We start from the raw sequence: 22,501 nt of genomic DNA, 5'->3' as shown, positions 1-22,501 counted from the left end.
CATGAGGCTTTCTATATGCAACGAATGAATCCTCGTTGAAAAAAGTATCCATCAATTTCGAAGTACAGCGGAAGAATGCAGACTCGTAAGTGATTTCCATTCTCTCTAGTAACCAACTCGAATCTAAGAAATAAATTTTGAAATATTTATTTTGCAATTTTCTCTAGACAAAATCTTTCAAGAAAATCAACCGAGAATAGAAAAATGTAAACAACCTTATGAAATAACTTAATGACTGTAATTAATTGTATCTCTAAGTATCAATTCCTTATTTATTCTATTGCCTTTTCCCACTAGTATCGTTTCTATATATTCAAAACTTGCACATGGACAAAGAAGATAGAGAGTAAAAGCATGAATATAAAAGAAGATAAATTAATGTTGTAAATCTCACAATCTCTCTATCTTTTACTCTGTTTTGGTTTCATTGTCCTAGAGAGTAAGAACAAAAACCAATTTTCTTTTAATCTTCTACATTGTTAATATCTTGGATGCTCTTACACAACACAAGGACACACATACATATACTACTTCTACTTGACACACACTTGCACACTTGCACTTAGACCTAATGATGGCTCTTACACAAGACAAGTAGCCACCCTACATACATTGGAATTCTCACTCCTTGATTCACTCTTCTTAGACTCTAACTTAAACTTACTACACAACACTATTTAACTAGATAGAAGAACTCAACTAATACTTAGACAACTAAACATACTTGGGCCTAAACTAATTCCAACCCATTACAACCTTATTACAAAACACACATCCCATATGTTTGTTGACTTTCTTCTCTTCCTTTGACTCTTCTCTTCACGACTTCATCTTCTTCTTCTTCTCATGGATTCTTCTTCTTCTTTTGCAGATTCAATCAAGGATACAATTCCAACAATTAACCATCCATCATATCACTAACATGAACCGCTAATAAAAGTGAATCGTTTGTTACTTTGTTTAATAGAGTTAATAAACTGATTAAATTATACAACCTCTGAAAACCAAAGAGGTCTAGTAAATGCAAATGAGTACGTAAGCAAATACTTTTTGGAAAAAAAAGAGTAACACTAACAACATCTGTGTAGGAATAGTAAACAAAGAAAATCAGTTCCAAATTAATAGAAAAACCTAGAAAATAGAAAGAATATTTTCCAAGTGTTAACAGTTGGAACCACGAAGATGCAATAACGAAACAAAACGATACCAAATTATAAAGCATGAATTAGATTGTCATTATTTTTAGACGCATACTTGCACTTCGGATATAGTCACATACCTGCCGGTATTGGATTCGATTTGGATTCAGTTCCGTGTTTTCGGGTAGAGAAATTTAGGATCCATTCGGATATTTTAAAAAGTCGATACGGGTTTTGTTCGTGTATTTTTTTGGGTTTGGGTATTCGGTTCCAGGTTTTCTTTTTTCCCATTGCAACTTCAAACCTTAGGTATTGACATCTACCAGTTGGAAACATTTTTGTCCATATACTTTTTACCATAGTTCTGTTCAAGCGACACGTAACAACATGTGTATGCCTAACACCTCTCCAGGATAAAGGATTTCATACCATGAGTGTCGTAGGTTTAATGGTTTGCCCTTAGTCTGCGTAAGGGATGTGGTGGGTCATGAGGACATGTGATTGAAGTCTATATAGGTGTTCTTTAATTAAACTAGTTGAGTGAAGATGGGGTGGTAAAGTATATCGAAAAACTCGAAAGACGTAGACTATTCTTCTCGCTATCCTTAGGTGAGTACATGTAGTTTTTATAATAAAGGTCAAATTTATTTATTGAAGTTTTTGTAAGAAAGCTGAGAAAGCAACAAGTACAGGGGAAAAAACGTAACAACCCTATTTTTGTGTAGCTTATTCAGTCACCTCTTTTACGTTTGCGTCGAGGTTGTTCGATTTGAACCAAACTTGGAACATAACCAAACACATATGGATCCATTTTAGGACAGAAAGATTGTTCAAAACGCAGTTGTGTGACTTTATTATCCTCCCCAACAGTATATACTTTGTTTTCGAAGACCTCATCATTGGTGTGGATGTGGAACACACGACATTTCTCAAAACACAAGACTTGTTTCTTCTCCTCGTCGACAAAAAAACTTAGTCCAGGGCAATAACCAAAATCAGAATTATCCAGCGTTAACACCTTGCTCCACGACAAGACTTGAGTGGTCTCATTAATCTTATTTGTTACCCATATTTCTTTCCTTGATGTACCTCTGAGCTGTAATAATACGGATAGTTTCTCTTCTCGAACAACGGATAGAGCCACAGTTTCATAACTACATCTAGGAAACTGATAGGGAAGAGGCATACGATTTCCAAAACTCTCTGTTGCATAATCAAAACTAAACATATCGAGCTCCCGGTCTTTTTTATCGAAAGTGAGCCAGTAAGTCTTACCCTTCAAAGACACGCAGGAATTATGATAAAGATCGAAGTCCATAGTGATATCAAGAACCCTCCAAGAACTAGAGTAAAGCTCACAAATTTCGAATGCTAGTTTGCTGCCACATAACGTGTATCTGTATCTCAGTATTTTATAGCTAGTTATGCGGGATTTTATGTCTTGGTAGGATCCAAGAACATATTTATGGGTCTGGTCACGAGCTATGGGTTGGACCCACCTCGTTTGTCCCATAAATGGGTTCCAAACAACCATTATAGTGTCTACTCCGTTGATGTATAACAATAAGCCATCACAGTGAAAGACTTGAGATACAGTGACTCGCCTAAGTTCATTCCTAACCTTTACGGATGGTGTTTCGTTGAGATTAAGGCTCAATGAACAAACCTTAATTTATTTGTCACCATGAGAATCAGAGACTGTTTTGCTGCTTTATCAAAGTGGTTTCTTGCGACCCTCTTGTCGATGAATAAACTGTTCCATAGCTTGCAAGTAGATCGTAACTTTTTTAGGGATATGGCAGGAACGCGACAGAGTATCTCCTCTAACAAGTCTTGTGAAAGCTCCGATATCGACATTGTGGCGAACGTGCAGTGCCGGTGGCTTTTTGATTTTTAGGGTTTTCAGTCGTATATATAATAAACTATAAGCCCATCTTATTATGGGCTTTCTTGTGTCTTTGGCCCAACAAAATATGGCAGCGACGACTCTAATCTAGGAATAACATACTTTTAATTTCAGATTTTGACACTGTGGGCTGAGCCTTTCATTTCTTAGCCATTCAGCCAAAAACTGACCAAAATGCCCTTGACGAAACTGAATCCGGTTTGTACGTACGGACCGCGTCGTTGGAATCCAAGAGAACCGGGTTTGTACGTACACTGTTCATCGACGAGAAATGCATTAAATGTTTTCTGGGTTTCGGCGAATTTGACACTTGAGATTGGAATTAAAAAAATTTAAAATTGGTTGGGTTCAGAAGTTTTTAATGCTAAAAAGTTTCGACAAAACTAAAACTCATGATTACCTATTATAATAGAGATTATATTGTAAGATATTTACATAATTGAGATTAGAATTCTGGGAAAAAAACGAAAATCGAAATTGTGTTACGGTGAAGTATCTGAAGTTTTCAGTTGCTGTTTTACAAAGTTTGAAGGATTCAAGGGGAAATAATCTGTGTTCTGGGTAAGAAATTCGTGTTAATCCTATTAATTACACTTGAGAACGTGATATGAAAATAATTATACGTTTTTAAAAATTTCTGGATTCATAAATTGTTTTGTTGGAGATTCTTTTTGTATTTGTAAACCCAAAATTATCCAAAGCAAATTGAGAACCGAATGGGTATTCAAAATATAGTTATATACTTAACATAAATTATATTTAGACTTTTATATTCCAATTACCCAAATTACAATTATAAAATCGAAGTTAACGTACACTCGTACATTTATGAAAGAATATGTACGTACACTACTAATTATGTATCTGGTGAATTATGTAAAGATAAATGTTTTACGTACACGAATACATATAGGCATGGTAGATGTGAAATTGTAATGGTGTGCAATTTAGTATTGGAAGATCGGTTTTACATGAATGAGAGCACGATTCGTTGAAATATTATATATACATAATCTATATTAAAATATACAGCATACATATAACTTACATAATAACTTAATGTGGATGTCAAAAAAAAAAATTAAATTTTTTTCGTAGACAATGGTTAGAAAATTTTAAACTCATTTTAATGTTGTACCATGTACGTTCCAATAAACATTTTTGTGTACGTACATAGTATTAGATTTATGTGATTTAGACATTTTTATGATGTAACTGTTTAGAGCGGTCATATACGTGTACGTGTATCTCAATATTATCGTGTATGTTTAAGGTTTAGTTTAAAATCTTGTTTATTCTCAACAATTTTAACTCACCAACAAAGATGTACGTACATTATTATACATGTACGTACATAATATTTTCAAAAGTATGAGGAACAACTATACTTTGACCATATATTTTTATTTAATTATTATATATGAATAGATTTATGATGAAAACCCCAAAACATATTTTATCCAATCAAAATAACCAAAGGTTTCTAATGTACAAACTCAATAAATATTTTGTATGCCGCCTTTACAATAAAACAAAATCTAACATATTTATTTCTATTTTAAATAATATTTTATTTATTATCATTTGAAAACAATTCACGATTAGCAATATCATATAAACATATGTGCGTAACGGTAATAATATATACGTACACGGTAGTAATATGTACGTACACGGTAGTAATGTGTATGTACACGGTAGTAATTTGTACATACACGGTAGTAATGTGTACGTACACGGTAGTAATGTATGTAGTAATGTGTGTGTACGTATACCGTAAATTACATATACATACAAATTTTTTTAATGAAAGGTATAATTGTAATTTTGCACTCGTCTTCAACCTCTGCAACCCTAATTTTGCAGCCGCTTGTTAACTCATTAACATCCGAAACTCCTCGCCGCCGACTACTCATCTTCATCTCCGCCATTTGAGTATGAACAATAATTCAAGAAACCAGAAAATCCTCTTTTTGTTATCCTTTATCACGTTTGTCGATCGAAATTTCCTCAACTTAAGCAACGACCAGAACTCGCACAGAGCCTCAATCAAAATTTCACTTTCGATCGGAGTTTGTGTTTCGTCGGAATTGTTCTTCGTCTTCGACAAACAGTTTTTGATTTCCTTTGGTTCCAGAAAGTTAATAACGTGTTTTTGATTTAATTTTAAATTTAAATTTTGGTAACCAGAAAAATAAAGAAACGAAACTGAACCGCCTCCTTTCATTTCTCGTTCCAGAGCAAATTTGTCCATTTTTGGCTGAATGACTAAAATCTGGTTGGGCCAGCCCACTTTGTCTCTTTGTGAAAGAAAAAGTTAGAAAGGTGTCTACGATGAAAATTTCTTTTAACATATGTTAGAGTATTTTCTTTTTGGTATGAATGTTAAATTTATTCACCAAAAAAATACTGTTTTACAATAAATGCAACATCAAGCTGAAGGTTTGAGAATAGAAATTAAAAAAATGAGCAACTGAAAAATAGTTAGTGCGGATGAGTATGGCTTTCGTTTCAATACATTTATTTGCTTAGTTTTACATCTAACCACAATCAAAGAGTTTTTTTGGATTATCACCTTCCGTGTTATAACTTAGAAATGCCCAAAAAAAACACAAGCAAAGTTGTGGTTTCAAGTAATTTGGGTCATTGGGTGGCTTAGAGCATCTTCATTGGATAAAAGTTGATAGATGTCTTTAGTATTAATCTTATATAATAAAGTAAGGTTTCCTCAAACTTATGCTCCAAAAAGCTGACAAGTGGCGCTCTATTTATTCGACATGTGTCATCTATATGTCAAAAAATTCTCTTTAAATTTGTTGGTTCTAAATATAAGTATACATAATAATCTTTAATTTATTTCACTTATTTATCTTAAGAAAAAAATTTATCTCTTCATTTTGTCTACTTCCATCATTTAATGTAGAAAATTGACATTGAAATTTACACAAGTTATTCAAATAAATTTAAAGTTATCATAATATTCACTTATCAAATATCAAATTATTATTTATAAAATCTATAATAAATTTTACATTGCTTCACACATTTTGTAATTCTCTTATTCTCATATTTTATTTATTTTATCATCATACTTATTTTATATTAGTTTTTTGATATATGATTTTGTCTTATATTAATAATTATATCAAATTTATTACATTTTAAATACTTATATAAAATTAACTTCTGTTTATAGCAATAATAATGCTCTTAGTAAAATTAATTAACGAAATAAAGAAAATGGCCTTAAATATAAGAAATGAATTAAAAACAAAAATAGGCCAAAACACCAAACTTTGTAACGTTTGGTTATTAAAATTCCACACTAATTTGCATATCTTTAAGCTAATATTAATAACTATTTAAAAGTATACAATGAATTCTTGTGAATGGCCTTAAATATAAGAAATGAATTAAAAACAAAAATCAGTCCAAAACACCAAACATTGTAATGTTTTGGTTATTAAAATCCCACACTAAATTACATATCTTTAAGCTAATATTAATAACTATTTTAAACTATACAATGAATTCTTGTGAAAAATCAAAAAACAAAACTCATGCTCTAAAAAGCTGACAAGTGGCGCTCTATTTATTTGACATGTGTCATCTATATGTCAAAAAATTTTCTTTATATTTGTTGGTTCTAAATATAAGTATACATAATAATCTTTAATTTATTTCACTTATTTATCTTAAGAACCTTAAATATAAGAAATGAATTAAAAACAAAAATCAGGCCAAAACACCAAACTTTGTAACGTTTGGTTATTAAAATCCCACACTAAATTACATATCTTTAAGCTAATATTAATAACTATTTTAAACTATATAATGAATTCTTGTGAAAAATAAAAAATAAAATTAATGCCTTATAACGTTGACTAATAGCAATAAAATAATATTATAATCAAAGAAAATGATGCCTTTTTAAAATATAAGTAGAAGTAATGAAGACATTGAAACGAAGAGAATAGATGAGATTGGTTTACTTTAACGTATTCATAACGTATCACCAAACAAGATTGTAGAATTAAACCTCCACTTTATAGCATACAATAATAATGATGAGAAATAAGAGAAAAACTATTTATAAATAGAAAATATGTTTCATGCATAACAAAACATCAAAACTATAAAACCCAAATTATTTTCTAATCCACAAAATTTTCAATAGAAAATATACTAGACATATTATTCTATGACCAAATTCCGGCTCCATCACACCAGAAAAATTGCTTCCATCAATATTGAAAAATTGTAGTATTCACATGTTTCTTACTGCACGAAAAAGGTAAATTATTTTTTTTATCCTATGCAAATTTTAACATGTTTTAATTTTAGATAAGAAAAATCCTCTAAAAGTTTAACTATTAGTTGCATTTTTTATTCTTATTTTAACATTTTGAATCATATTAATATAGTTTTTGTAACATAAATTTTTTCTCTTTAGCTTTTTAAAACAGAAGACGATTATTGTCATGTTTCAGAAGCTGATCATGAATTCGAGAGAAGTAGTAATCATTCCTTGATGAGTTAGCGTAATGCCAATAGTCGTTGCCAAATAGACATTGCATTACCAATCATTCTCCACAAAAAAACATGTCTTTTTACATAATCTACGGTAGAAAATATATATACAAATTTACATTACAGTATCATAAAATCCTAAATCTTTCCATCAATATAGAAAATTTCATTTTTAATAATTGCATATCTTAATCAAATGTCTAGCGGCATGATCAAAGCTGGTGATTGTAAGCTATGTCCTCCATCACGATGTAGAATGACACTATACATGGAATCGTGTGTTGTGTGAAACAACCTTCTGGGTTAGTAGTAAAAATCCTAATTTATCCTTGTGGGGTGACACATCTCATTGGGCGTAAAGAACCCCAATTTACTTTTGGGAGCCGTTTCTTTTCCCGTCCCCCACCCCAACATAGCGCTTCACTTCTAGTAATTCGGAAGAATCAACTTACCTCTATCTTCTTCATTGATCTAGGGAAAGCTAAACATCAAGTAAGTGGTTGATGAAAATAATGAAACTTTCATATGTTTAATAATTAGTTAAATGTTTTTAATATTATTACTATTTTGAGTGCTGCGTAACAGAAATATTTACCTCTCCCCATTTTGAAGGGAAGGATGGGGTATGGAGAAGGGGAACTAAAGAATAGAGAGGAACAGGTTTTGAGTTTTTTCTAAAAACTCTATATATATATTTGGTTTTGTGTGTTCCAATAGCTCTACGCAATTATTCGTAAAAGTATCGAACCAAACCGGAACCGACGTCAACACGCTAAAACTAAAAGTCTAGAACAAAAATAAACGGAATCAAACTGGTACTTTTTATTTTTAAATCTATGTAGTAAAAAACTCTATTGCCTAGCATTACAATCTGAATGGGAGTGTGGTTACGATTTTGTTTTGGGTGTAAAATGTTAAATTTTAATAAAAGTAAGATTTACAAAAGTAATTCAACAATTTCTTCACTAAACAACTTTCTAACCTACTATGCATTAGATCAATGAAGAGTATGGTATGTTACTTGAATTGAGACTAATCATATCTCGGATTACTTTGGGGAGTTTCATGAACATGACATTAGTTGTAGAGGAAGTAGTTTGGTAGATTCCCTTTTATTGTAAAGGCAATATGTTAGGCACGGTTAGATTGTAGTCTGGACAAATGATGACACTGTCATGGACCAAACTAACTATTTTTCCAATTGCTGAACTGTAAAAGCAATGTAGTTTGTCGTAATTATTAACAGTAATGTGATTAACATATTTTGAATGTATATTACTTATTGTGAAAGCAAAAACACAATGCCTAATGTTTACCCACGCATCGCGTGGGCCGTTTTCTAATAAGTAATAAAATTAAAGACATTTTCTTTTTAATGTGTCTAAAATGTCTCTAGGAAATTTCAGTTTAAAAACCTTTATTATTTTGTTATTATCATTTTTATTAGTTTTATATTTAGAAACACTCACTAATAATCACCAATGTGGATGATCTTAGTGTATAGAACTTGAAGGTTAGTGGGTTGAATGATATCTAGCTGTACAACTTGTAAGGGAGTGCGTTTGGTATATACCTCTAAACAATTAACTATCAAACGCACAAATATATACGGATTTATTTTAGACCCCTCAAGTAAAGATCTCTTAAACATAAAACTCATTCGATTTATTAAAAGATGATGCCTAAATTTTTTAGGCATAAAAGAATGTCAGTTTGTTTTTAATTAGCACCAAAAACGTGATACAATAGATTGAAAAACTGAAATGATGAATCAATATAATTAAGATATCGCATCACATAATACGTAAAACAATGAAAATAAACAAATTCATGTATTATTTTAGTAACTAAATAAATTTGAAATAAAATATAAGCACAATAGTGGATGATGGTTACACTATCTTTGAATTTTTAAATCGATATTAGCAATTTTTAAGAATATAAGTTTTACACATTTTTAATAAGCATTAACATAAAATATAATTAAACGAGATATATTTAAAATGAAGGAGTTTTATTAAAACTTTGTACATAAAGGTGATTTTCATTAATAATTTAGTTAAATATTTTATATGCACATACTATTAGGTAAGGGTTTTTTTCATTAGATTTTCTTAGTTGAGAGGTTTTTTTATTACAAATTAAGTTAAAGGTTTTAAAATGAATCAATTAAAACTTGCGGGTTTTTTTAATTTATTAAAATCCCATAGATGAACAATGTTGGAAGTTACTTTTAACGGTTAAAAGTTAAAAACTAAACTATTTATGTTGTTATTATTTAGAATTTGATTTTAATTGAGTTGAAGAAAGAGAACTAATTAGTAAATTACTAGTATATATGTTGATCAACTTTCTCTCTCTTCTCTTTCTAAAAATCTTTCAGAGAACAGAGAAAGTTTTTTCCTTTTTGTTTACATGACCGGATGTTTTCCGGTGTTTATCATGTCCTGTCCGATTTAGTCGAGCTCTTTTTCCAACATCTCCAGCTTCTATAGTGGTGGTGGTTGGCCCTAGTCCGGTAGCATCTGGCTTCTATAAGCAGAGTTAGCCAGTTTTGACGTTTGTGTTTGCCGTCGGTTTGTTTTGATTTTCTTTTCGGTGCTTTTCGGCTTTGTCGTCGCGTTTCATTGGCGCTTGTGAAGATACTCCTCAAGTCGTTTATGGGTTTATTCTTGAAAAAGGCTTGATCGGTGATAGCAAAAATTGGGATTTACTTGTAGAAATGAAGAATATTTGATTTGAATAGATGTTGATTCGAACTGAAATCATCATGGGTTTTAGGATGGAGACCACGACTTTGACCTTATGATTTAAACGATGGAGATACATAACTACAAAGATGTATTTTCCATGTGGTTTTCCATTAACTACGAACACGATGGAGACCACGACTTTGACCTTACGGCCGGGTATAAACGCCGTTGATGAACCCTACGACTGGATATAAACGTCGATGATGACCCGACGGTCGGGTATAAAGCCGGTATTTTGGAGACATGTCCAATCTCATACGTGTTACCAGCTATGAGCTTGCTGGGAGGTATTGGGATATGGAGAACCGGAGATAGACCAAGAGCGACGATTGAGATGAAAAGATCGAGATATGGCAAGAAGATATTATTCTAGAAAATAAATGTTAATATTGGAGTTTTTGGAAGTTTAACATTATATCTAAATTTAAATATATTATTTACATTTATGTTTATCATAATTTCTATATAGGAGAATGTATGTTGTAACATTATTTTGATGAGAGTCTATTATAATTCTTCCTCTAAACACCTTTGTGTTCTTTACTCTCATCTAACTTATCATGTGGTTATCATCAACATTAGAAGAATGGACATAACTATCTTCTCCTGGGTTTTACGGTGACATGGTGATGATGATGTGGACTCCGGCGGGATTTACTCATTTAGTTAGTTCTTTGATGCTTTGTTCCGTTTCTTTTGAGCAACATATACCCTTTCTAATGAAAGCAGTCAAGGTTGTGGTTTTAAATCTGAAGCAGGACTTGAAGATTATGAAAATGTTAACTTCTGAGTAGATGAAAAAGGGATTATCAATCTTCTTTAGATAATCCAACATGATAATGCTCATTAGCTTATTGAGTTCTGTAAGTGGATGTTTGAATGTTTCCACTGTTGTAATACTTTGTAACACTTGTGTTATATATAAAAGCCACACACTTAATGAGAAAAAAAAAACAAGGTTTGATTCTTTATTTTTCCATTCTTCTAGGCATATATATAAGGAAATTCACTTATATATAACAACCCAAATTCTCTAACCGCTTCAATTAGATCTCCGAATTCTAGATTCCGATCAATCCAAATCGGGGAAGTTGGTGCTTCATAGATTCGGCGCCGAGTCTGGTTTCCTCAAAGACGGTGTTGTGTCGTCGATTCACGCCGCGAGTCTTCCTTCTTAGTTCTTCGCCGATTCACGCCGCGAGTCTTTCTTTTGCTAAGACGTTCACCGAGTCTTCTTCTTAAGGTGATTCGACCGTGTACCTCTCTAGATAAGCCTTTGAATCAATCTATCTTGTTGAAGCTTCTTTAGATGAAGCCTTTGACTCATTAGTATTATGAAACTTATGGACACTTCGTTATGGTCTTTGATTTGTATAGTTCATTTGAAGATTGAATATAACAGAGCAATGGACGCTGAAATTCTACAGTTTGTGAGAGTATCATCTGGGCTATCGGTTAACCGACTGAACCATCTGATCAATCTCATCAATGCGTGGTCAACGAACTGTCTTGAGTACGATTGATGGTGTGATTGTGGAGGCTGTATACAAATGGGTTCCTGGTTCTCTTGGACTTGAATTGGTTGGTGTTGGAGGTGGCGACGTTGGCGGAAATAATCAACAAGGCCTTCGTGGGAATGATCAGCAAGCCGTCCCATCTGCCGTCGCTGGAGTTTCGGATAGTGAAGAAGATGAAGAACATGAAGCTGGAGATGACCAACAGAGTAGGAGAAAGCGAAAGAGAGAACAAAAGGAGAACAAGGGTCAGGAGGAAGAGAAGGAGAAGGAGATGAAGATTCAGAAAACCTGATCACTCAGACCAATGACTTGTTCTGACAGTCACTACATGATAAGAAGTAGTAGTGTTTTACTTGGAGTATAGAAGAATCCATTGAGTTTATTTTAGGGTTAAAAGAGTATTCAAGTAGATGTGAAAACTCTTGGTCATCAAGTAGTTTAAAAGATGAAAAGTTAAAAGAGTTAAACAAGTGATAATAATAATCAGACACACAATGATTTACATGTGACCTTTTAGAAACTCTAACAAAATTACCAACAAACAAACCTCCAAGATAAGAATCAATTGATACATTATGAGGAATCAAACCGGTTTTTGTATATAGATCAAACATCATTAAACAAGAGTTGTGTTTACGATCACACTTCTTATTCTGCATGCATGTCCATTGAAGAATCAATAGAACCTGGAGAGTTAGATCCCCTGTTCACTTCACTGCTTCTGGTGGTTCCGCCGGATGTGTAGCCTCCCTGCGGAATTTGGTAGTTCTGAAGACTACGCCGTATTGGGCTTGAAAGTGCGTTTGAGAAAACCGAGTTCTTGGCCTGGTTCTCACACTGCTCGGACCTAACCACTGGAACAGCTGTTGGGAAAGAGGTGCCTGAAGTGGTCATGAGCCCGGGATTCGTGACATGCATTGTTGGTTGCGGTGGTGGCGCTCTTGGGGATATTGGAGGCTCGTCTATGCAGCATTCGAGCTCGTTCTGCATTGGAGAAATCAGAAACTCAATCAAGAACAGTAAACAAATCTGACCACATGTTAGAATAAATAGATAGAACTCATATGAACCTGAATATAATTGACAATATCCATAGGTGTCACTCTTGACCCTCCTTCTTGTTGTCTCCATATCCATTGGTACAGTTTTTCCTGAAATAAGGAAGATAAAGCAGAAAAATCTCGTAAGGGTCTCTTTAGCCATAACCTATTCCACATATATATCACGCGCGGTATGTCATCTTCCAAGTACAGGTTTTCACATCACAACACAATAAACCCACATTTTAAGTAGAAGAATTTCAGTACACCAAGGAAAAACAAGAGCAGACTAACACAATATTACTCTATAGAACTCAATATAGTGAAAGAGAACGCATACAAGAAAATGCTAATCCTATCATATTAAGACTACTATTCAATTCATGTGGCTAAGAAGCACCTATACAGGAAATATTAGCATTATAGCTAACGAAAACGGAAGAGATAGACAACGATCGGATGTTCTAACATTCGTTCTGTTTATAATCAGACCAGTAATATAGACGAAGAGACAAGGATAACGCAAGGTGAAAGTTAGAAACACGGTCTCCAGAGAGACTTTTCTTGTTTCATTTCCATCTTCACGCTTCATAGCCTTGTTTTCCTTTGTCATCAACTAGTTTTCATACTCTAAACTACAGTTCTAAAATGTCTAGACACATCACAATAAACAAAGGAAAGATAGACAGGAAGGATACTCAATGGCTGTGTTAGCAATCAAAGACACTGGTTTAGGGGATGTGACTAAATCTTGTTGATTGAGAATGAAATGTGAGTAAAAGAGTGTCTCTTTCAAACATATAGCTAAAGAACTGACTATAATTTGATTCAAGCTACATAAACAACTCAGTATATACTACCAATTCAAAAACCCTGAAAGACAGAAAGAAAGATGCATTCACATCTTTGGCATAGGTCTCACTAATACAATTACACACAAACACGAGAAAACATAGACGTTTAGCTACAAACACAATCTCTTGCTTCCAACAATAAGATAACAAACAATTGTCTAAGAGGTCTCAAGCCCTGTGAAAGACAATCAAAATTAAAACGCAAAACTAACACAGAAATGAGAAAAATCAAAACTTTTTCAATTAGAGAGTTGTCAAGACAATGAATCACACAAAGAATCAAGAAATTGAAACAGTCACAGAGAGTAAATAAGAAAATACCAAACCATGGCGTTCACCGGCTTGAAAAGATAACTTCTGATGATTCATAGACTGAGTATAAAGCTGAGATAAAGAGTTAGCGGCGGTGCGAAAAGAAGCGTAAACAGTCCGATCTACCTCATCGAGGCTTGTGGCTGTTGATTTTCTCTTCTTCCCCATCTGTTAATATTACACGGCCACGATTCCGTCGGCGATGACGGATTCGTCGAATCCGAAGAAGATTGGAGATTATGAAAGAGAAACAAAACAAGAGGAATTGGGTAGAGAGAGGGTACTTCGCACTTTTATACGAAACGGCAAGACCCAAACAAACCAACAAGGTTTTTTTTTTTTTGTTTTTTTTTTTTTTGGAGATTGATTACTTATTGTCTTATTACAAAGTTTTGGAATTTGTTTTTGTTAATTGTGTTAAATATTTTTGAAGAGAGTTTTAGCAAATTTTTGTAAACAATTTTTTGAGTTGATTACAGAGGAAAAAAGATTTAAGAGAAGTAATTGAAGAGGTGTATAGAGGGAAGAGGAGAATTTACAAACTTGTTAATGGGTAAAATAAAATTATGTATATGTATTTTTCAGAAATAATATTATGTATATGTATCTCCATAAATCTGTTTTTTTCTTACAAAACTTATACGTACCTCCATGATTTTTTTTAAGGGTTTTCTTTAAGGTTTTAGAGTTTTTTTCTTAATTTTATTTATCGCACAAAGATTCTTATTCTTTTTTTATAGTTTTTTTCTCTTAAAAGTAGAAAAATAGAGATTGAGAGGTAGAAAGCCAAGCTTATAGAGAAAATGAAAAATTGTAATCCCTAAATTTGTTTATCTTAGTTTTATGTGGGGCACTAGTAAATGGGCCTAATTTTCACAATAAGAGTAAACAAACATCTATAACTTGTGTGTGTGTGTGTTTTTTATGTTAACCGGTAAAAAAATGTCATCATTTGACTTGTAAGTAAGGGTGGGCAAAAAAACCGAAAACCGAAAACCCGGACCGTACCCGATCGAAAAAAATAGTTTGGTTTGGTTATAGTTTTAAAAAAAAAAACTATTTGGTTGTATTTTTTTATTATTATTTCGGTTTGGTTTGGTTAAAAACCGTAAAACCAGATTATTTTTAGGTTTTTTAGAGAAATTAAAAATAATTATTGATAAATATTTTTGTCCATTTTATAGTGTGATTAGTTTGATTAATAATAGTTTCATTTTAAAAAAAAAAATTTAGTAGGCTTAGAATTATTAATTTTTTTAGTAATTTAGAAACCAAGAATTTAATTTTAAAAAGATATCTATTATATCTAACTTATTGATTGATATATTATTTTCTTTTATGTTTATTTTTATTTATAAATCATCGAACTTATTTTTTTTTGTAAAAGTATGGAATAACTAAAAAACCGGGACCAAACCAAAAACAAATCGAATCCAAACCGAACTGAGATACATATGGTTTTAATATTTATAAAACCGAACCGGAACCAAACTGAATTACATACTGTTTTTCTGTTTTTCTATGATTATAGTTTTTATAAAACCGAAAAAACCAAACCAAAACCAAATCATAAAACCGTACGCCCACCCCTATGAGTTGTAAGAGTGGTTCGATTTAATATAATCTCCTGTTTACTTTGATTGTAGTTCTCGGTTCAGGTTGGTTAAATTTTTACATTAAACCAATTTCAGTTTAAAACGATTATTATAAAGTTCTGAAATTAAAATAGGTTTGACCTTGGATTATCTTGAGTCTTTTTACCCTGCCATCAATTTTTGGTCAAAGTAAGTTAATATTCATTTAAACCGTTTTTTTTTTCTTTTTGGCAAGGTTTGGTATCTGAATTCAATCAGAATTCTAACAGTTCATACCGAAATCAAAGAATCGAATGGGCCAGGCCAATTTTAAGCAGCCTGCTAAGTGCTGAAACTATAGAAAGATATCTTACACTATTGAACACCACTATTCAAGAAAGAAGACAACAAAGGAAGTGGAGCCAATGCAGTTACACATCTTGCAGCTTTGATAATGTATGATGATCAACTAAGAGAAAAATATATATAGCTCATGCTGCAACTATGAACATTGTCAATACATTTATCTCGTTGGTTGATAGCTTAATATTCTTGACTTATAAATGTTCTTCCATACACTAATTATGAGTATAACTATTAGTCTACTCTAGAAATTGTTGATTCTTACACTAAAACGCAATTTCGTAATTTTGCTGGAAAATTTGATTTCGTAATTTGATGTGCTACAACTTGATTCTTAAAATTGAGCACCAAAGTAGAATGTAATGTTTTATATAAACTCTTTGATTTCTCTAATCTGAGGTTAATGATAAAATTACATAAATTATGACATACAAATTTTGGCATAAATTATTTTAATGAATTTTGTAAAGATTTTTTAATAATATTTTCTCAAATTTGAACGTAAGAAAAAACTACATAGAAATTCTACATCTTTATGCATCAAAAAAAATATGATGTTTTAGATGCAACTGAATCTGCATCCAAATATCGCATTCATACAAAAGTACTAAATTGGACAACGAACAACATCGTCATCTAGTACATTTGCATTTATATGTTGCAATTGCATCATACACAAGTACTACATTGGACAAATGAACAATATCATCTAGTACATTTTCATTTATATGTTGCATCCGGCTATATATGTAACTGATGTCTTAATACATGTGAGGCTAAAACAAAAATACGCTTAATTATCCTTCTCTAGAGTTGGCATCAATAAAGTTAGGGTCTATAGATTAGTATCATGTATTATGACTTGGTGGATGGCTCTTTTGACCTCAGCGATGCTTGCTTTCTTCCCTCTTACTTTCGCCCTTATCTCCGCCTCGAAATCATGGTCGTTCACCGAGGTATGAACTGCCGTAGTCTCTATACCAAGCTCATGAAGAACCTGAAGAATGTCAAGCAACAAACCATCTCGGTACTCACATCTCATCTCTAACAAAACATCATTCTCTATGATGGAAACCTCCACCTCCTCCGATGTTTTTCTCTTACAAGTACGCGTCCGCTTATGCTGTTGCTCATGATGAGTATTCTCAAGCTCATGGACCCTCTTTCGAAGATGATTTACGTACGCAATGGTGTCTCCAAGGATTGAGACTTTATCCATCTTGGTCACAAATGGAACCATTGATCTCAACGTTATGAATTTCTCGTTCAGCTTCTCCCTCCTGCGTCGCTCTGCTACTACGTGGCTCAGATCTTCCCGCGGTAGCCTCTTATCTTTAGTGTTGTCATGGAGGAAAGGAACTCTGAAGATCATTTGTTTGAGCACCCATTGTGACGACGGCGCCGTTTTCACTTGCTGATGCTCTTTGCCATTCTCAACCCTCCACGTGGCAAACGATGATTGGATGTAAGAAGATGTGGAAACTGAATCTGAAAGAAGACTTGTGGGGTGTGACATGAGAAGTGTTGTTACTGTCTGAGAATAGTTTCCACCTTCCTCCATTAGATTCATCATGTCCATATGTGTGTCTACATATATATACAAATGATAATTTCTTAGATATAGCGAAATAAATCCGCAAAATATAAGTAGCTTAGGGTAGATATATATACCTAACGTATGGGTTGATTCAATATGAAGATCAGAGTGTAGATTTTGATTGGAAACATCTTCATCATCAGGAGAGCCAAGCCTCATTTCCTCTGACATTGTCATCTCTTCTTCTACTTCTTCTTCGTCTTCGGCTTCTTCATGCACTTCGTAGGTGGAGTGTTCAGAAAGAGCCGGCTTTGGGTTCGTCTTGCAGTGGTCATAGAAGAAACTCTTTGTGAGCTCAACAAACTCTACATCTTCTCTTACCTACACACACAAATACAACAAATAAATATTGATCCATCACTACAAAAAAAAGGATAGATTACATCAATTAAATAGTATCACAAGTATAAATGGTACAAGTTTAAATTACTTATAAGCAAATGACACAAAATAAATAATTAAACATCAATTATAATAAGTGATGTATAAATTAACATGTTTAGCGTCACTTTAATCAAATTGATAGAAATTTGTATTAGTTTGCATCATTTTAACAAATTGATACAAAAATCTGTATTTACACCAATTAAATAACCGATGTATTCACTTAATTTTATTAACATCAGTTTATAAAAATGATATAAAATTATACATCAATAAGAAGTGATGCTAATAAGTTTTTCTGTATTTTAATTTAAACAAAAAACTAACTTGAATTTATTGTAGATGACGAGAAATTGTTATTACCATAAATAAATAATCATATTGGGTTAATAATTTATTATTAATTCCTATATTTTCCCTCAAAATCAGCTAACTAAATATATTTGTTTCCTTCACTATAAATCCTGCTTTTACGCTCACGATCTTTTTTTACAGTTTTGTATCCAAAAACGTTTTTAGAATATCTTCAAATTAGTTTTTGAAATCTCATAACTCTCATTCAATTCTTCATCTTCAACGACAAGTACTTTCTTATTTTTCTATCATTCTATCTTTCTCTTTTTCTTAACCATTGCTCAGTTTTTTTCTTTTCTTTTATTTTCAGAAATCTGCCATTGATCATTAGGACTGTTTGTTTTCCTACACAGTTTGGAGAAACACAAAGTAAAGGTACTCTATCACTTTCTTTTAAAAATACTTACAAATGGTTATTCTTATTCCGACCAAAACAATTCTGTAAATTTTCAAACAATTACTCTCTTTTTTATTTTGTACAGCAGAAACTCAAGTGTGATGAGGATTCAAGAGATATAAGTTATAACCAAAGTATGATTTTGATTCTGTAAATGGAAGAGAGATGGCATAGAAGAAGAAATGGTATTTTTCAAGAAGAACCAACAGTTAATGGAAGGAAGAAGCATGGAACAGAAGAAAGATGTGTTTAAACACGAAGAAACCAAAACCAAATTATGATTATTTTTTTGCTTATCTTATATAAAGATTTATTGTTCATGTAAAATATTTTATTAAATCTTGATAAAATTTTAGTAGATATTCCAACGAGTAATTATCCACAATGATCTGTTATTTAAAAAAAAAAAAGAAATAAATAAAATAATTATTTGAAATATTAATAACATTGTATTAATAATTATATATATATTAATTAAATCAGTTATTTAAACCGAAACAAATACTAACATCACTTAAATAAATTGATGTAAACATTACATCATTTTTAGTAACTGATACAATATTGATATCAATTATAATAATCGATGTAATTATTTTGATTATTTACATCAGTTACTAATTAACTGATGCAAATTATTTGCATCAACAATATTTAAGTCACTTATTTAAGTGATACAAAATTCTTTTACATCACTTTTAACTAATGCAAATATTTATAATAAATGATGTAAAACAACCTTTTTTTTGTAGTGCATCTCCTTAATTTAACATTACTAAACCTAAAGAAAGATAGGCTATATTCACTTTGTTATTTTGTTTATATATTTCATTAACAAGTAAATAAAAGAGAGAGTATATACAACGTTACCTTTTTCGTTGTGCCTAGTTCCACAACACCATCAAGCATTGGAATGCAAACCACTGTCTGCTTTTTTAAAATACATTTTCATCAGAATACAATTCTCAAATCTTACTAAAAAGAGCAAACTAATAAAGACAAATTTTACCTGAATTTTAGCACTCTAAGTCATTGAGGAACCGACGTAAAAGGCCCATAAAACGACAAGAAGAATTATTCAAGTTAATCAGTGAAAATGTATAAAAGTATAGATAAATAGGTTTACAAGTAGATAGATACATAGTATAGTGTATACATAAATAGGTAAAAATAGATGCATAGTATAGTTGGTGAATGAATAAAAGAATTTACCTTAGCGAGAATAGCTCTAGAAAAAGTTTTACTGTCAACTTCATTTGCACCACTTAGCCATACGTGCTTCCTCCTTGCATACGCTTTTCCTGGCATCCTACAAATTACTACCTCCCAAATTTATATTTGATTTTTTTTTACCACATAGAGAAAAGCATGAAGTATACCCATAACTAACCCATTTTGTTATGCATTTATGTTATATCTATTCATGCTTCTACTTTAGATAATCAATCACCAAACAATGAGAATCTCAACGGTCGCAATAATGTTCATGAAAATGTAGTGTGTGTACGTTTCATTAACTCTCATTTCTTTCTTATTCTAGTAACTCAACTTCCTCAGTTTCTCTTTAATGTCAACACAATATTTTCGATATTCGCATTTAACACACAATACTATTTTTGTCTTCACTTAGAGAAGGAAAAAAAAGAAAGAACAAATTTAGAAACTTGAGTATAGGGAGAGAGTTGTTTACCCAGATGGAGGAGGAAAAGAGAAAGAGACGCACATTAGATAAAACCATTCTGTCTCCGTCAAATCCTCCGGTGACAATGCGGTGCATGCTCTTGCTTCTGACGTTGACTCTCCGGCTAAAAGTGTCTCATAAAGCTCCCTGAGCTGTTGGCTCCTCTCTAACGCCGCCTCTTCTGCCGTCACCTCCGCTGGTTGAGTTGTCTTCCTCGTCTTTATTGCACCGTTGTAGTATCCATTCCCCCACACCAAGACCCTAAACAATGATACTTTCATATAAGTAGTTCAAAAATCTTAATAAATTTTGTAAAACCTTCAAAAAAAAAAAAAATTATTTCAAGATCGAATTGTAACACTACGACAAGCCAACAATTAGCCGAATTCATTTAAACATATAGTTTACATAATATATACGGATATAGATATTATGGTTGTATTGTGAGAGATGAATGAACTATAGAGATAAGAAACTAACCGTTGTTGAGGACAAAATTGCCAGAAGACACTATAAGTCCAGTCCACAGATTGAACCGCCGTCTTAAGCAGCCCTTGAAGCTCTTTTTTCTCAGCTCCGGCCACTTTCTCTGCCGGAATAATACTTGATTCATCCATCGTTCCCGGAGATACGAAAACGTGGTAGCTCTCTCTCTAAAAATCTTATAACTTTGAAGGGTTGTTATTAATATGTGAGAAGAATTTACTCTCATACGCTCATGATGACTTAAAATGGTATGGGACCACTGATTTTTGCAATATGCATGTATACGTATATCATCTTAGTGCTTTTGCAACATGTTGACATAAGTAAAGTATAATGCATGTAATGACTTCTATGTATATATGTATGTATATGAATGCATGACCAAAACTCAAGTGCATTAAAAGTTGACTTTTGATTTTTGAATGGTTGGTTCACCAGACGTTGGATGAGAAAGTGAAATAATGAAAGATCTATGTATCTTGTAGACGTGTCATATACTAATTGGACAAATCAAAATACAGAATGAATATATCTAATAATGCTATATTTATTTATTGTTCAGAAAGCATAACATATTATTGTAGATAAAATAGCTAACTGACAAACAAATGAAAACAAATGTTGCTTTGACTTGTGTTACTGCTACAAGGAGCAAAGAAATTGCGTTTTTCACATTTCTATTATTTATAAAATTGATATTAAAATTATATATTGATTAAAATGTTCATTAACAATTTTAAGAAGTTGGAATTATTGGATGAACATTCATATATATTTTCTTTAAAATGAAAAGATAAACTTAACCAAAGATGGGGAATGGTAGAATTGTTGACCTGACCGGTAAGTAAAGAATGAGAAATGGTTTGGTGTAATAAAGGAGAAGAATGAGATGTTTCACATTTGAGTTATTAAATTATTGATGTTAATTGCTAGCCAAGTAGCAGCCACTAGCCACTATAAGTTTCCCATTTAATAATGTCTTATAAAATATAAATGTAGATAGATACTGTTACGTACACATATCGTAGTACATACGATTTTGGGTATGGTTAAGGGTAATGTATGTACACCTGGTTACTTAGACAAAATCAACATTGAATGTTTCTTGGCTTTTTTGTCGACAAAATAAATGTTGCTTGGCTTTTGCTTCTGCTTCTGTGTTTCTTATTACATGTTGTTTCTTCTGAGTTTAGTCGTTCACCAATTATGTAACTCTGACGACGGGCCACGTGGAGTGGTTTCTTCTTATTGATTTTGCTTCTCCTTGTGTGCATCTTTGTGTTTATAAATAAAGGTGTTATGTAACTCATTTCTCATTGGAAATGATTCAAATAACAGAAAATAAACAATACTGTTCTAACACAGAAATGAGCGATTGGTTATTCACAATCACAAGGACAATGCTTTAGTACATAAACGAGAGGTTGGTTAGGCACAAATGTTAACTAAAACCCAAGTTCTTCCATTCCAGAAATGACAAATCATTCCTATTTATAATGCTTTGTTTTCAATGAAAATGACATTAGCCAAAAGTGTTTTGGCAAGAATTAGTTGTTGGAATACAATATATCTTTACAACGCACAACTGCATGAGCTTTGAAGGACCCCGGCCGG

At 32.2% G+C, this 22,501-nt stretch overlaps 6 protein-coding genes across 7 annotated transcripts; 2 read left to right on the top strand and 4 right to left on the bottom strand.

The window, feature by feature from the left end:
- Positions 1-1,869: 1,869 nt before the first annotated feature.
- AT4G09870 (F-box and associated interaction domains-containing protein) lies at positions 1,870-2,996 on the bottom strand (the record flags this gene model as incomplete). Its single annotated transcript, NM_117055.1, has 2 exons — positions 1,870-2,760; positions 2,874-2,996. 2 exons carry the CDS (start codon positions 2,994-2,996, stop codon positions 1,870-1,872), a joined length of 1,014 nt encoding a protein of 337 aa, NP_192725.1.
- Positions 2,997-7,783: 4,787 nt separating this feature from the next.
- Positions 7,784-8,376, top strand: AT4G09860 (uncharacterized protein; the record flags this gene model as incomplete). Its single annotated transcript, NM_117054.1, has 3 exons — positions 7,784-7,802; positions 8,006-8,067; positions 8,293-8,376. 3 exons carry the CDS (start codon positions 7,784-7,786, stop codon positions 8,374-8,376), a joined length of 165 nt encoding a protein of 54 aa, NP_192724.1.
- Positions 8,377-9,902: 1,526 nt separating this feature from the next.
- AT4G09850 (uncharacterized protein) lies at positions 9,903-10,724 on the bottom strand. Its single transcript, NM_117053.3, has one exon. It carries the CDS (start codon positions 10,402-10,404, stop codon positions 10,234-10,236), a length of 171 nt encoding a protein of 56 aa, NP_192723.2. The 5' UTR covers positions 10,405-10,724; the 3' UTR covers positions 9,903-10,233.
- A 574-nt stretch (positions 10,725-11,298) lies between these two features.
- Positions 11,299-12,297, top strand: AT4G09840 (uncharacterized protein). 2 transcript variants are annotated; one of them, NM_001084894.2, is made up of 2 exons: positions 11,299-11,571; positions 11,706-12,278. In NM_001084894.2, the coding sequence occupies exon 2, from the start codon at positions 11,817-11,819 to the stop codon at positions 12,135-12,137; it is 321 nt and encodes a 106-aa protein (NP_001078363.1). In that variant the 5' UTR covers positions 11,299-11,571; positions 11,706-11,816; the 3' UTR covers positions 12,138-12,278. The 2 variants fall into 2 exon arrangements, with proteins under 2 accessions (NP_001078363.1, NP_192722.1); NM_117052.3 differs by having other exon boundaries at positions 11,421-11,571; positions 11,756-12,297.
- On the bottom strand, positions 12,232-14,330 carry AT4G09830 (nuclear receptor family 2 group C protein). The gene is made up of 3 exons (NM_117051.3): positions 14,061-14,330; positions 12,916-12,996; positions 12,232-12,829 (listed from the first exon to the last, which is right to left on the bottom strand). Exons 1-3 carry the CDS (start codon positions 14,217-14,219, stop codon positions 12,494-12,496), a joined length of 576 nt encoding a protein of 191 aa, NP_192721.1. The 5' UTR covers positions 14,220-14,330; the 3' UTR covers positions 12,232-12,493.
- A 2,231-nt stretch (positions 14,331-16,561) lies between these two features.
- On the bottom strand, positions 16,562-21,204 carry TT8 (basic helix-loop-helix (bHLH) DNA-binding superfamily protein). Its single transcript, NM_117050.3, has 7 exons — positions 20,882-21,204; positions 20,411-20,662; positions 19,933-20,029; positions 19,730-19,744; positions 19,591-19,647; positions 17,660-17,906; positions 16,562-17,575 (listed from the first exon to the last, which is right to left on the bottom strand). Exons 1-7 carry the CDS (start codon positions 21,016-21,018, stop codon positions 16,824-16,826), a joined length of 1,557 nt encoding a protein of 518 aa, NP_192720.2. The 5' UTR covers positions 21,019-21,204; the 3' UTR covers positions 16,562-16,823.
- Positions 21,205-22,501: the final 1,297 nt, after the last annotated feature.

Source organism: Arabidopsis thaliana, chromosome 4, assembly GCF_000001735.4.
Source record: "Arabidopsis thaliana chromosome 4, partial sequence".
Taxonomy (NCBI): domain Eukaryota; kingdom Viridiplantae; phylum Streptophyta; class Magnoliopsida; order Brassicales; family Brassicaceae; genus Arabidopsis; species Arabidopsis thaliana.
Note: the sequence above shows the minus strand (reverse complement) of the source record. Positions and strands in the feature narration are given on the sequence as shown.

Coding starts and splice junctions, on each gene's coding strand:
- AT4G09850 (NM_117053.3), bottom strand. CDS start 10,404: ATGTATCTCCATCGTTTAAATCATAAGGTCAAAGTCGTGGTCTCCATC.
- AT4G09840 (NM_117052.3), top strand. CDS start 11,817: ATGCGTGGTCAACGAACTGTCTTGAGTACGATTGATGGTGTGATTGTG.
- AT4G09830 (NM_117051.3), bottom strand. CDS start 14,219: ATGGGGAAGAAGAGAAAATCAACAGCCACAAGCCTCGATGAGGTAGAT. Junction 12,997..14,060: donor CCGGTGAACGCCATGGTTTG/GTATTTTCTTAT, acceptor TCCTTATTTCAG/GAAAAACTGTACCAATGGAT. Junction 12,830..12,915: donor ATATTGTCAATTATATTCAG/GTTCATATGAGT, acceptor TCTCCAATGCAG/AACGAGCTCGAATGCTGCAT.
- TT8 (NM_117050.3), bottom strand. CDS start 21,018: ATGGATGAATCAAGTATTATTCCGGCAGAGAAAGTGGCCGGAGCTGAG. Junction 20,030..20,410: donor TCTTTTCCTCCTCCATCTGG/GTAAACAACTCT, acceptor AGTAATTTGTAG/GATGCCAGGAAAAGCGTATG. Junction 17,907..19,590: donor AACTAGGCACAACGAAAAAG/GTAACGTTGTAT, acceptor TTGTGTGTGTAG/GTAAGAGAAGATGTAGAGTT.